The sequence below is a fragment of the Cetorhinus maximus genome, chromosome 18, assembly GCF_964194155.1.
Source record: "Cetorhinus maximus chromosome 18, sCetMax3.hap1.1, whole genome shotgun sequence".
NCBI classification, from domain to species: Eukaryota; Metazoa; Chordata; class Chondrichthyes; order Lamniformes; family Cetorhinidae; genus Cetorhinus; species Cetorhinus maximus.
Genome location: NC_135896.1, coordinates 63681302 through 63695881, shown reverse-complemented (window position 1 = coordinate 63695881; position 14580 = coordinate 63681302). Strand labels below are relative to the sequence as shown.

Below are 14580 nucleotides of genomic sequence, written 5' to 3'. Positions count from 1 at the left end.
TGGATGTCCTCCACAGTGTAGCAAATTTACATTTGTTTTATTCATTGTTTTCACCAAGGCGATAATGAATGTTGTGTGAAAATACATCAAATTTTTGAAGTGTTAGCATTTCCAGAGCAGATTGCGGAGTAAAACTCCACTTCTACTTGTGTTTAAGTTCCTCCACGGAGAGATGAGCTGGCAATCGGTACCAGCAGCCTTTCAACTCGATGGAGGACAAGCGCTCACCAGCTAGGATCAGACAGTTTTCAACCAGCCAAGGTCAATTGCCCACTAACTGGGGATCAGCCAGATTTCAGCCAGCTGAGGTCAACTGCCTGTTAACCAGGGATCAAACAGCTTCCAACCTGCCAGGGTAGCCACGTGTGCTGACCGCTCTGGTGAATATTCTTTTGAGGTTTGGGGGGGCGCGGGGGAGCACCTCATTATGATCTCTGTGACCTTCTTCCAAGTTACAACCTTTCCAAAGGCATCCCCTCTTTTTACCTACAGCCACCTTAGTTCCACAACCTAGAATTCCCTGCCTTGAACCCCTCCAGCTCCGTCTCTCTTCCTTAAACACCCACCTCCTTTTAAAACTTGCCACTTTGATTAAACTTCTGTGTACGCCTCCTCCTAATATCTCTTTCCTTGATTCAGCATCTATATTTCTCTTTGTGGCTCTCAGAAAAACATTCCAAGGTGCTTTGTAAGTGCTAGTTGTTATGCAGTTCCAGCAAATGTTTCTCGAATACAGCCTTAAAACAATATCACTAAATAAATAATAAGAAAGCACAAAAATCCTCCTCACCTGAAAGTTATATCCTAGGTTGATTCTAGCATTAACACCCTTAGGATTTAAATGAAGTGCTTGAACAAAGTCTTTTTGTGCTTGCTTTATTCCAGCTCTGTGAGCAGAATCCATATATACATTTCCACGTCCATTATATGCATCCGCAAAAAATGGGTCCAATTTCAGTGCTTGGCTGAAACTGTTTACAGCTTCTTCTAAATAGTGAAGTCTCAAACACATTATAAAGAATGAGCAACTTTTTAATTGTATGCAATGTGACACATTAAACATAAGTGATGTAAAGGTCCAATGAACTTGTAAAATTGACAATGTTAAGCAGTAGTGTACTTTAGATCTTCCAGAAACAGAAGAAAAAAACCAGTTAATACCACTGAACTACTAATCAATTAAGCATTTCTACTTTTTGTATTGCTAGTGGAGTAGATGTTCATCTTACGGCCCAAGCATAATAACAGGATTGTGATCAGCTGTCAGATATAGCAACAGTGCAAATTTAATTTCCACTGATTTCACAAAGGTGACCTTGCATCGGGCAGTAATTTGAAAATCTATCACTATGAGCTACGTTCAGGAAATAGAAGTCAGGACTGTTTCTGGGTTCCAAACCTGCTCCCAGGGTAAGGGTAGGGGGTGGGAGGTGATGGGTAGAAACAGTCGCTGGCCCTGAGTTTCATGGGGGTGTTCTTTTAATTTTCTTGGTGATGGATCTGGTGGCCAGCAAGAATGGAGGATGGACTATGCAAATATTGGCCAATATAAACACACCACAGCAGCCATTACTGTAGCTTCAGTTGATAAATTATCACTGAATGCACCTTGGAATGTCTCAGGAGAGCCAGAGACCTATTATCAGGGCCAGGGCAGACCCTTGATCATCTGACTTGGACCTGAAGGTCATACTGGAGACTGTGAAAGGGGGGTCCTCCTTCCCAGAGGGAAGCAGGAGGAGGCCATCCCAGTCCAAGCATGGCTGGATGAAGATAATTAACACAGCTAGCAGAAGAAGGGTGGTGCAAGAAAGTTGGATGGAGTGTCGGAAAAGGTTCAGTGATGTGCTATGCTCCAGCAAGGTGAGTGCAAGCCCAAGTCCTCAGAAAAGGCCTCTGGTATCCACCTCCAGCAGGGATGCCAGTTGAGGAGCCTCAGGGCATGTTGCTCCTGAACATGGGAGGGGTATGTGCACTTAATGACCCGTCAGAATGCCATGGGGCTGCTGAAGACCTGACATCACTGATACGTAACTTTTAAGGAATAGGAGCAACTGTCATTGCCATTGAGGACGGCAGTGCCTTATCACATTCTCTTTTGTCCTTTACAGAAGAAATGGGCTCAAAATACCTAGGAGAGGGCCCAGACTAGTAGAGGATGTTTATAGTGTGTTGGAAACCATTTGGTACGTCTGAAGAAGTCTTTGTAGTTATAAGTAAGTTAACTGCAAATCTTTATATTTGTAAATATTCTTGAGTCAATAAAGTAAAGGGTACAAGCTAGGAGCTGCCTCCACGCTTGCTGGTACACGCAGCTCTGTCCAACACTAGACTCACCCCAGGCACAGGTCATGTGCTCTCTTACATCACTCTATGGGTCGTACTGTACGCAGTTCCACATTAACCCTATATGTGCCAGACCTTTATACCACACCTTCCCCCAAGCCTTTATCCAATGTATTTTAAGTGATTGTAGTTTGCCTTAAGTCTTACATTGTTATTACTATCATACATTTACATTGTCATTATTACATCATCACTTCCCCTTCTCCCCCCTTCAAGTTCTTGAATGCAAAGGTTCAGGCAGTCTGGAGGACTTCTAACCCTTCTATATCTCATTCGTGCTACTGTCGGAGGAGTGGTAGGCTCTGTCACTGCGGGTTCTTCCTGTAGGTTTGAAGGTTGTTCTGGCATCTGCATATGTTTTCATCCTTTTCTTCCATTCTTTTGTGTTGAATCACACTTAGTTAGTCCGGCTGTTGCACTGCACTGGTCGGTGGTTGCTACTCGAACTCATTTCTTGCAGGGTGGACGGATATTGAATTCGTCTCCTTGTCATTTCTTTCACTTCTTCCGTCATTGTGTGGATCATGGACATGTCCTCCGTAGTGGAAGATGATCATTTCTGTGCCTAGAATCAGGTTTAGTGGAACGCTCACCTCTGCGTTTCTCTGTCAACAATGAACGGCTGCTACCAGGTTCCAGCATCTTTTGTGGCTTTGGCATGCTGGCTGGCAGTTGCAGCACAACAGATTGCAGTGTTGACCTGCTCTACCGCCATCTGAGCTGGAGGTTGAGGCTCATAGGATTGCTGGTCACTCCCTTTTACATCCTCCGCTGGAGGCACCGTGGTTACCTCCTGGGTGGTTGGCTGGTCTGACCATTGAAGGTTTTCCGACACCTGTAACAAGGATGGACAAACCTGCTCCACAGGGAGAAGGCGCTTCACAGCTGAAGTCCTAGTCAGGATACTCTTTCTTTCTTTTTTTACTTTAAGTACTCAGGAACTTGCAGTTCTGAATAATTGATTGATTAATGATGGTGGTTGTCTTGACATTTCCTGCCATTTTGAGGAGACCCAGGGCTACACAGGCATCTCTGCTCAAGGGAAAGGTTGGTTATGGATAACGTACATCAGCTCGAAGATTTGTTTGCTGCCATACTTTGATTTCAGAATCATGCCGATGACTGGTAGTTGGATTCGTCCAAGCCCATAGAGGTATATGTCTGTTGTTTGAAGCCAAAGGTCTCTCGGCCATGGTTCTTTGTCCAACAGGACTGTAAGGCCAGCTCCTGGTCTAATTTAAAATTTGTTAAATGGCCATTGACTGAAATGTCTGCATTCCAAAATGAGCAATCACGACCTTTTGCCCTCACCCAAAAGCATGTTTGTGTCTTGTGGGCTGCAGTCTCAACCTCACGGATAATCTTTGAGCCTTTGTGCAGTTTGCCATAATGTCCCATCCTGTTGCACTGAAAGCATTGGGCTGAAATTGCAGGACATTGATCTTGTCTGTAAGGCCGCTTCGCTCCACAGCATTGGTATGGTAGTTCTGCTGGCCAGGTCGGGTATTGCTTTCCCTGGCCTGAAGTGTCCCTGTTTCTTTATTGTTTAACTAGCTAAACTGTGGGTTAACCTCTGCACCATAGTTTGTTTTCTCACCTTAAAATGGTTCTGTGCTGTTCATGAAGTTCTGACCGCCTAGCTATCTGGATTGCCTTTTCCAAGGTTAGATCTTCCTTTGCCTGCATGAGGTCAGAGTGCTTTGTCCACTACTCCTACCAGTCTGAGTTCAGATTTTAAGTCTCCGTATTCGCACCCTTCTGCCATTATGCACAGATCATAAACGAATGAGTCGACGGGTTCTCCTGGCTGCTGGACTCACTTGTTAAATTTAGCTCTTTTGAGTATTTCATTGCTTCTTAGAGTAAAATAAGCATCAACAGGTTTTAGTACTTCTTCAAATTTAGCAGATAATTCATTGATTCCCTGTCTTGCAATAATCTGTTAACCCGCTCTGCTTCTGACTTTTTGTTTAAACCTGAAGCGATGCTGTATCTTAGGAACATTTTCCTCAAGTCCCCAATTATGTGATTTGATCTGGGCCTTGGATTACTCCGAGTTGATTTGTGTAGTGTAGAATTCTGATCCATGGTTAAATTTTTAAAAGTATAGGTTCTGCTTTAAGAGCTTTCTGCATTTCAAGATGGTGTTGCTGTTCAATTGGAGGAGAAAGGGATTTGCCGGTTTTGGCACACTCCGCAAAAATTGAAATCGTGCTCCGATTGGGGGGAAAAACATTTCAACAATGGCTGCCTGGATCAACTGCCTGCAGAGTTCTTGTACTCAGCGCTTTTCTTTAAAGTTATGGGTTTGTCATGATTTTTGTTTTCTCTCAGATGAGTCATGATTGTCTCGGGTTACTCAATGAATTATTTTTTCCATTCTGGAGCAAGCTCGGACACCATGTGTTCAGGCGCTGACTCAAGGATCGAGTTTTAGCGACGGGTTTCTTCGTGTGAATTATTTAAAGATTTCTCAGGACTTGCTGTAACCTGGAATTTTAAAAGATTGATCTCACCCCTGCTTGGTCTTCTGACTCTGCACTCTAGGATTGGAAGCTGGACTTCCAAAGGAGACTAAATGGAGTCTTCTGCTGCAGTAAGGAATTTTATATTTCTGCCTCCAGCTTCCAAGCCTTTTTTTTTGGAGTTTTTCCAGGCAATCTTTCCTCTGCACCTCCTGCTTCTGGGGCTTTTTTCAGGTGAGACTGCTTTGCTGGAATTTTCCCAGTCTTTCAGCTGTTACTGTGGCAGGGGGATTAATTTAAACAACCCTGATTTCTCCTTTCATTACCCATCCATAAACAGAAAGGTGTTTTTGATTTTTGATTTCCCCATTTTATAAGTGGCGGCATATTTCCCCAACCCTTCAGTTTTAGAGTTATCCAATCCTCTAATAACCATACAGCAAACTCGAGATAAGGTAAAATAAAAGGGTTGGTTTATTCTACACACACGAAACACCAGGAAAGGGATTTTGCAATGTTCGCCCCTTTTTGCACTCCTACAATAAGAAAGAGGTACAGGGCCAGACCATGCTAAAAATGAAGATTATAGTTTCACATGAGTCCAGAATCAAAAGTCCAGTGGCGTATTCTTTCAGAGGTTAGCAGGCTGAAACTGTTGTAGGGTGATCTGACTTCCAGAAGTGAGGACTTCCATGATGGGGGAAAGCACGTAGAGTGAGTTAGCCTTGAAGGCACAGGTACAGACATTCCAAGGTTCCAGTAGCTCACCGTGTAGATGAGGACCGGGCCATTGACCTGGACAGAGCTGTTTCTGCTGCTACCTGTTGGATGATAAAATGGTAGACAAAGGCAGGCTACTTCTTGGAGTCTTCCTTCTCTTCTGAGGTCAAACAGGGACTTAAGATAAAATCCGATGGCTGTATAATTCAAGGAGTTCAAACAGCTGAGTGTCATTCATGTGGCAGGGTGGTTTCTGGTCGAGCTATTCAGCTAACGAGGTGCCTGGTTGAAACCCATTGTGTTTTGGAGCAGGTAATGGTGGGACCATTAGCACAACATTGAAGATTAGAAATCACAAATAGCTCTACCTTTCTCCGTAGCTGGCTGGTGCAGACTTATTGTCTACGAATCCTTTGTGTTGGCTTGGCTGGAATCAGCCAAGTCAATTGGCTACAAGTCACATTCCAGGATAATGACGTAGCCCTTATCCATTGGAACAGCTTAGAATCTTCCCGAAACCTGTATGTGATCAGCTGCAGCCATTTTTATCAGCCCAGCAATTGTCCATTTTGAAAAACATAAAATAATAATTTTATAAAGTAGCCAGGCTGACTTAGATATATATATATTTCTTTCCTTCTGGCCAGGTCACAGCATTTTAGTTTCTCTGCATTTTCTATGAGTTCTTGTGTTTTTCCACAAGTTGCCACCATGCTGTAGGGTGTTGGTTACAGTTTGGTTAGTCTGAGGAAGTCTTCATAATCACAGTTAACTGTAAATCTTTATTGAATCTTTAGAACGATTTACAAATACACAGCTAAAGGTACAAGCTAGGAGTTGTTTGCATGCTTGCTGGTGCACATCGCTCTGCCCAACACTCGACAGACCCTGGGTGCAGGTCATGTGCTGTCTTACATCACAGTGTGGGCAGTACTGTACTCAGCCCTACATTAACCCTATACATGCCAGATCCTTATACTACAGAGGAACTTCTCACCTTCACATGACCACAGCCATGGAGGAAGAAGCCATGGACATCTCCTGATTGCTGACCAAGATGGGCATTCTTGGTGGCTATGGTGATTAGTGAGGGCAATGCACTCATTTGAGGGGAGCCAGCATACTCAACAATGAGTTGCATTGGAAGCCTCAGCACAGCAAAGGCTTTTGCTCTCCAAGGTTAGTTCTCAGCAGCAGGCCAAGAGCAGCAACAGCAGAACACTGAAGAAGTATTGATATTGTGAGATTAGTCAAAAAGAAAAGGGAAGCATTCGTAAGGGCTAGAAGGCTGGGAACAGATGAAGCCCGTGGAGAATATAAAGAAAGTAGGAAGAAACTTAAGCAAGGAGTCAGGAGGGCTAAAAGGGGTCATGAAAAGTCACTGGCAATGAGGATTAAGGAAAGTCCCAAGCCTTTTATACATATACATATAAAAAAAAGAGGGTAGCCAGGGAAAGGGTAGGCCCACTCAGGGACAGAGGTGGGAATCTGTGTGTGGAGCCAGAAGAAATGGGAGAGATACTAAATGAATACTTCTCATCAGTATTCACCAAAGAGGACTTAGCAGTTGATTTGTCTAGGGAAGAGTGTTTAGATAGCCTGGATCATGTTGAGACCAAAAAAGAGGTATTAAGCGTCTTGAAGAATATTAAGGTGGATAAGTCCCCAGGGCCAGATGGGATCTACCCCAGAGTACTGAGGGAGGCAAGGGAGGAGATTGCTGGGGCCTTGACAGAAATCTTTGTATCCTCACTGGCTACGGGTGGGGTGCCAGAGGACTGGAGAATGGCCAATGTTGTTCCATTGTTTAAGAAGGTAGTAGGGATAATCCAGGAAATTACAGGCCGGTGAGTCTTACGTCAGTGGTAGGGAAATTATTGGAGAAGATTCTTCGTGACAGGATTTACTACCATTTGGAAGCAAATGGGCGTATTAGTGAGAGGCAGCATGGTTTTGTGAAGGGGAGGTCGTGTCGCACTAACTTGATCAAGTTTTTTGAGGAAGTGACAAAGATGATCGACGATGGAAGGGCAATGGATGTTATATACATAGATTTCAGTAAGGCCTTTGACAAGGTCCCTCATGGCAGACTGGTACAGAAGGTAAAGTCGCATGGGATCAGAGGTGAGCTGGCAAGATGGATACAGAATTGGCTTGGTCATAGAAGACAGAGGGTAGCAGTGGAAGGGTGCTTTTCTGAATGGAGAGCTGTGACTAGTGGAGTTCCGCAGGGATCAGTGCTGGGATCTATGCTGTTTGTAGTATACATAAATGATTTGGAGGAAAATGTAACTGGGCTAATTAGTAAGTTTGCAGACGACACTAAGGTTGGAGGAGTTGCAGATAGTGAAGAGGATTATCAAAGGATACAACGGGAAAGAGATCGGTTGGAGACTTGGGCGGAGAAATGGCAGATGGAGTTTATTCCGGACAAATGCGAGATAATGCATTTTGGAAGGTCTAATACAGGCAGGAATTATACAGTAAATGGCAGAACCCTTAAGTGCATTGATGGGCAGAGGGATCTGGGTGTACAGGTCCACCGGTCACTGAAAGTGGCTACGCAGGTGGATAAGGTAGTCAGGAAGGCATATGGCATGCTTGCCTTCATTGGCAGGGGTATTGAGTATAAAAACTTGGGAAGTCATGCTGCAGCTGTATAGAACCTTGGTTAGGCCACACTTGGAATACTGCGTGCAATTCTGGTCACCACATTACCAGAAGGATATGGAGGTGTTGGAGAGGGTGCAGAGGAGGTTTACCAGGATGCTGCCTGGTCTGGAGGTTATTAGCTATGAGGAGAGGTTGGAAAAACTCGGATTGTTCTCACTAGAGCGACGGAGATTGAGGGATGACTTGATAGAAGTTTACAAAATTATGAGTGGCATGGACAGAGTAGATAGTCAGAAGTTTTTTCCCAGGGTGGAAGAGTCAATTACTAGGGGACATAGATTTAAGATGAGAGGAGAAAACTATAGAGGAGATGTGCGGGGCAAGTTTTTTACGCAGAGGGTGGTGAGCGTCTGGAATTCGCTGCCAGAGGAGGTGGTGGTGGAAGCAGGTACGATAGTGGTGTTTAAGAGGCAGCTTGACAAATACATGAATAGGATGGGAATAGAGGGATACGGACCCCGGAAGTGCAAAATGTTTCAGTTGACGGGCAATATGATTGGCGCAGGCTTGGAGGGCCGAAGGGCCTGTTCCTGTGCTGTACTTTTCTTTGTTCTCTTTTCTTTGTTCTAAGTAGAATCACACCTTACAAGCGCACCCTCAAACAGTGCAAATACACACACCTCAGTGGGTGCTCAAGCACAGTAAGATCAGTTGGCACTGTGTAAGTGATGTAGCACTAATGTGCAGGAGGAGCTGCCAGAAGCAGGTGCAACTCTGGGCAGTCCCCTTGGAAGAGACAGAGAATAGAGATAGCCCTGATCAGCAGGGGCACAGATGCAAGGCCTGAGAGCCTGCCTTCCTGCAACACCTATCGAGACCAGCAGCAGCAGATGTGCTCCCATATATTGGAGTTTCCTGAGGAAATGTGGCTGTCATTGGGCTGAGAATGGAGGGGTCCATCCAGCTCATGTGTACCACAATGCTCAGGCTTTGCATGCAATAGCACTTCCGTTTGAGAGAGTGACAAACCTCATGGAGAGCCTTATGCAGCAGCACCTGAAGTTCAAGCAGGAACTGCACACTGACATACACAGGATGCATGCCACACTATTTAGCATGGGCTGGTAGGTGGCAATGGTGACACAGCGATGTCTGGAGGAGATGCCAGTCTCAGCTAGTACTCCCCAACAGCCATCTGGAGCACCAGCCAAGGGCTGAGGATGTCACCAAGGAGCATGAAGGAAACACATCTCAAGGGGTTGCCATTGTCATCTTCAACCATCTGTGCTGCAAAGCCAAATGATGGTGGCAGCTCCATGACGAGGACTACTGCCACATGCATCTCAACTGCAGACAGAGACAAGTGAGAAGGTTGCTTCCACCTCCTCTAAGGCCACAAGACAAGTGGCACATAGAGAGTGGAGGCCACTATGTCAGGTAAACCACTGAGTGGGTCAATGGAGTGTTTCCTTCCTGAAACTCTTCACTGTTTTCATTTTTTTTGAGCACCTTGTAAATACTGACACTTGAAGTTGTACATGTGGGCCTCCCTTTATGAATGGCAGGACGAGAAAAGAGGCCTGAATTGGCCAAGGAGAGCAAGGCTTTGTCAACAGTGATGGTGAAACCTCTGGGCAGATGTGCATCTTTCATTGGCGGCAACAGTTTACATGTTCCAGGCTGCGTCTTCAATGGAAATGTTAGCACAGGCAGCTCAGTGAGTTTCACACCATGCCACTCCTCCTAGGTCAGAAGGAGTCACCCAATGTGCCTGAATCCAATGCTTCCTGATGTTGACGACATCTTGGCGAGACCTCAAGTCCTGTGTCGGGCCTGGCCACCTGACTGTGCATCTGGGGCACCTCTATGTTCTGTATCTTCCCCCTCCATTTCATTTCCCACCCCCCCCCCTCCTTTTCAATATCCTGCTCCTCCTCTTCCTCCAATGAGCTGTCTCCTTTAGGACCTCCCTTCTTCAAGGTCCATGCCTCTCTGGAGGGCCATGTTCTGGAGTGCACAGCAGACCACCACAATGATCAATACAGTGTGTATTGCAGGATACCATCCAGTCAGTCCAGGCACCAGAATCACACCTTGAGAAACCTGATGGACTTCGTAATGGTGACCCATGTAATGGTGCCCCTAGTGAGCAGGTGGTTTTGGTTGTAGCACCTCTGGGGCTCGATGAGGAGCCACCTCTTCAAGGGATATCACTTTGTCCCTAGAATCCATTCACATAGTTGGGGGTTGGGTCAGGGGTGGGAATGGTGTTGGGGAGAGTGGAATGAAGAACTGCAGCAGCCTGGACAACGTAGGATGAAGGTTCATGGTGTCAGCCAGGAAAGTGAGCAAAGACATAGAGGAAACTCTTGTGGCCGCAGACGAGCTGAACATTGAGGAAGTGGAAGCCCTTACTGTTGATGAATCTGAGTGGCAGATGGTGCCTTGATGGCCACATGGGTGCAATCAATAATGCCCTGTATCTGGGCAAATCCAGTAATAGAGGCGAAACCCACTGCATTTTGTGCTTTTGAGGCTGTGTGCTTGGAATTGAATGTACTATTCAGCTCTGGCAAATAGGGCTTCAAGGACCTGCAAGATACAGTGGCGGGCAGCCATTTTGAGATGCCACTAAGGTCTTCAGCTGATCTTTGGAAGAAGCCAGAAATAGAGGTTCAAGGCCACAGTGACTTTGAAGGCTACTGATAGGGCATGGCAAGCCCTTCAACAGCACCTTCCAAACTTATGACCATGACCATCGAGAAGGACAACGGTAGCAGATAGATGGGAACACCACCATTTGGAAGTTCCCCTCCAAGTCACTCACCATCCTGATTCAGAAATAGATCGCCATTCCTTCACTGTTGCTGGGTCAAAATCCTGGAACTCCTTTCCTAACAGCACTGTGGGTGTACCTACACCGCACGGACTGCAGCAGTTCAAGAAAACAGCTCGCCACCATCTCAAGGACAACTAGGGATGGGCAATAAATGCTGGCCCAGCCAGCGAAGCCCACATCCCATGAATGAAAAAGCAGCCTCGCAAGGTGTGAAGTTTTCAGCGATGAGGGCATAGATTTGTGACCATCCCCCTGGAGAGCTGCAGTCTCCTGCAGGACTGATTCTCGATCAACTCAAGGTAGTTCCTTCTTTGCCAGTAGTTCCTATACTTAGGGTATGCCTTCTATGTCCTTCCTGATCTCGTTCCTCTCCTCAGTCCTCCTGATGCCCAGGTCTCTGACCTTCCTGTGAAGGGTGTTGCTCCGTATTGCCACTGGAACTAAAATCTGAGAGTCAGTGCCATTCCTGCCACCTTCGCTGAGCCGAAGGTGCCTGTTTCCCTAAGCTGAGCCCCCCACTGTGCCATTCACCTTTTTATGGGGCTGAGCTAATTCCCTGGGTTGGCTATGACTGTCTCCGATTATGGCCAGAATTTTCTACTCCACCCGGGGGAGTAATAGCAGGCAGGAGGAATAAAATTGGGCACCATGGCAGTCACACCATGCCCGTCACCTTGCCACCCCTCCCAACCCTCAGATATTTTGCCCTCGGCGGTTGGAGGCATCAGGTGGCCAACTGAGTCCCTTAAGTGGCTAATTAAAGGCCTCATCTTGTTGCTGTTGAAACTTTCACTGCAGCCAGGGTGGCCCATTGCAAGTTTCCAGGCAACCCATTAAAAGCTGATGAGCCTTGTGGCCTGGAGAGTGACAATGTGGGGGTGCCACCTGTTTGAGCAGCCCGTGCCCCTTGGAGGCTCCTCCCCAAGGTATTGACCCACTCTCTGCGATTCCTCTCCTCCCCCATGCCTTGTCAATCCTGGTTCCTAACCCCATCACCAGGGTCTGCCAGCCCGGCCACTGTAAGATCTCAGACTTGCTTTCGTCTAGACTAATGGAACTTCTTTTTCAGGGGACTTGCCTGCAGTCCCAGCAGTGGCCACCACTCCCATTAGCAGCTCTTCTTGTCCCAGCAGCACCTGTCAGTAGATCAGCCGGCAGTTCTCAGAGGCAGGACTTCCTCTCCGCTAGGGGTGGAAGGCCCCCCCTCAAGCAAATTAACCCCACCCCCAGTGTAAGATTTAGGTGTGTGTGTGTATGTCTGCCTCCGTTCAGCTAGTCTTCCCCAGAAAGCCTGTGCAGCCCATGAAAATCAGAACATGCCCTTTAATGATCTCCCTTTAACAATACTAATTGGTCGTCTTGTTTGGTTCGATTGTGGAGCTGCCCTCCCTCAGCCCTGGTAAAACACACACCAGTCGGAAGTGATGTCGGGAAACCAGCAGTCTAGCCAGTACTTTCATTTCCCTGCCCTGCCTCCATTCACACCTCTGGGACCTGAAAATGCAATCCTATATATCTAAATGAATTCTGATGCTATTAAAGGCCGCTTGCAATGTAGACAATAATTCTGTCATCTGTTAGTTACAAAATGCCTAATCATCCTTGCATGGGAGCCAATGGATTTTTATTCTATAGTTGTATTGCATCATGAAATTATTAGGATTATAAATAAGGATTGGCTGGATTATAAAAGTGTAGATTAATGGGAGTGAGGTTGGTGTGCTTCAAAAGAGTTGGAGGACGAAATTGAAGTGAATGCTTTGGGTAAAATAGTGCTGCATTCCTCATTTTCTCAGAATTTGGAGTTCTTGCTACACAAAATGATATTTAGGGGAGTAAGTTCTGTGATTTGGGCCTTCACCAGTATTCAGCCTACAAGGAAAACATTTTTTTTCTATCCTTGGGGAAGAAGCTAATTTTCAAAATCTTACTTCATGCTACAAGTTTGACTATATTGCCTGACAATTTCTGTGAATTTCCATTGGGTTCTCTTGATTTTCTAACCATGAAATCTCAGAAAGTGGCACAAGCAGCTTTTTAAAGTAACTTTTGTCCTATGACTTACTTATGGCAGCAAATTGCCACGGCATGATGAATGTTAGCATTTTCTGGCTCTTCCACAGTTGCTGCTTTAAAATCCTGCAAGTTTAAAAAATGTAAAATCATATGATTTAATTGTGTAGCAAGTTAACTAAATACAATCCAGAACCATACAATCATTCCTCATTCAAACGTCCCATTGAGTAGTCTGTTGCTTCTATTAGACAAACTTGTAGAGTTGTTTTTATTTGCTCTTCTGGTACCAAGACTTTGGGATTATTGACATCCTTATAAAAATATTGTTATGATCCCTGTGGAGACTGATAACTTAATGGCTGCAAGTTGAAAGAAATGTCCACTGGAACAGGATGAGAGAGATATACAATGTTGTGGTCCTGGAACGAAGTGTGTCATGAGGAACAGGATGGTGCTGGAAGGGAACCCTGGACCAGGGGAGCTGCCTGGCAACAGCGTTTTGATTGGCTCCTGACCAGGTTTTGTGTGGAAGCACAGCAGAATAGCTCCTAGCTTGAAAGGAACAAGACCTAAAGCCTCTTTTTCTCCTATGTGTGGAAGATTCCAGTAATTCCACAATAATAGCTAGCCATTTTTTTTTCTCATCATATCTCTATAACCTGCTCTCTTTCTCTGAAAACCCCTGTCAAGAGGTAAAGGGGAAAATCACTGTTAGAGTCATTGAAAGGCAAGTGTTCAACCAGTGAACTAAATACTGAAAGTGCTGGAGGATCACCTCGTGTCATCAACAAGAACTGAAAAGAATTTGGAAGACATCGATCAAAATCAACCCATTGAATCCTGTACTCTGGAATTGGTCCTATTGAATTGTTTTATCCCACCCTTAAAATCCATGTCTTTGTGCGTCTTATGTGTCTTGTATGCGTGTGTATAGGGATTTAAGAAGGGGTAGAGTTTAGGTTATAGAGTTAGAGATTAGCACTTCATATTTCTTTCTTTTGTATCTGGTTAACGACAGTTTGTTCAATAAACAGTTATTTACTTATTAAGTTTACAAACCTGGTGCTCGTATTCTGTTAACCTAAATTAAATAGTTAGGAAGAATTGGGACAATCTGGTGGTTTTGTCAAACTTCTCACATTTGTCGCAGCTTGGGGAACAGTGGGGCTTGATATTACAGCACATTGTCCCCAGTGAGTCATGACAAAGTTTGGGGGCTTGACCAAGATATTGGAACGAAAGACAATGACAATTTGGGTATAGATTTAGTAAGTCATAAAAGCTAAAAGGAAAAACCAGTACTGGCAAAAATAAAATGGCACTAGAAACTGCTAAAGCTTTCCTGCAAGTGGAAGAGATGTCCCTAACGATTTTACAAGGGGTCCCAAAAGCTAGGTTAATCAAATTGGCAAGTAAATTAGAGTAGGATAGCCTGCCAAAGCTAGGGAAGCAGAAATAATCAAAGAGATGGCACAGCATTTGAAATTGGAAGGAATACCCAAGAGGCTGAGTTCTCCAAGGGGTGGTTCATTGGAATGGGCTCAAATTCAGTTGTAAATAAAAAAAATGGAACTAGAGGCA

General features: G+C 45.2%; 1 protein-coding gene across 1 annotated transcript in view; it reads right to left on the bottom strand.

Annotated features, from left to right (window-relative positions):
- The window catches only part of ttc6 (tetratricopeptide repeat domain 6), a 295077-nt gene that overhangs the window by 66559 nt on the left and 213938 nt on the right, over positions 1–14580 (bottom strand). The window contains exons 22-23 of the mRNA XM_078563283.1: positions 13049–13122; positions 791–1001 (exon numbers count right to left, since the gene is read on the bottom strand). Of these exons, the coding sequence (XP_078419409.1) occupies positions 791–1001; positions 13049–13122 (285 nt within the window). The remainder of the gene's footprint in view (positions 1–790; positions 1002–13048; positions 13123–14580) is intronic.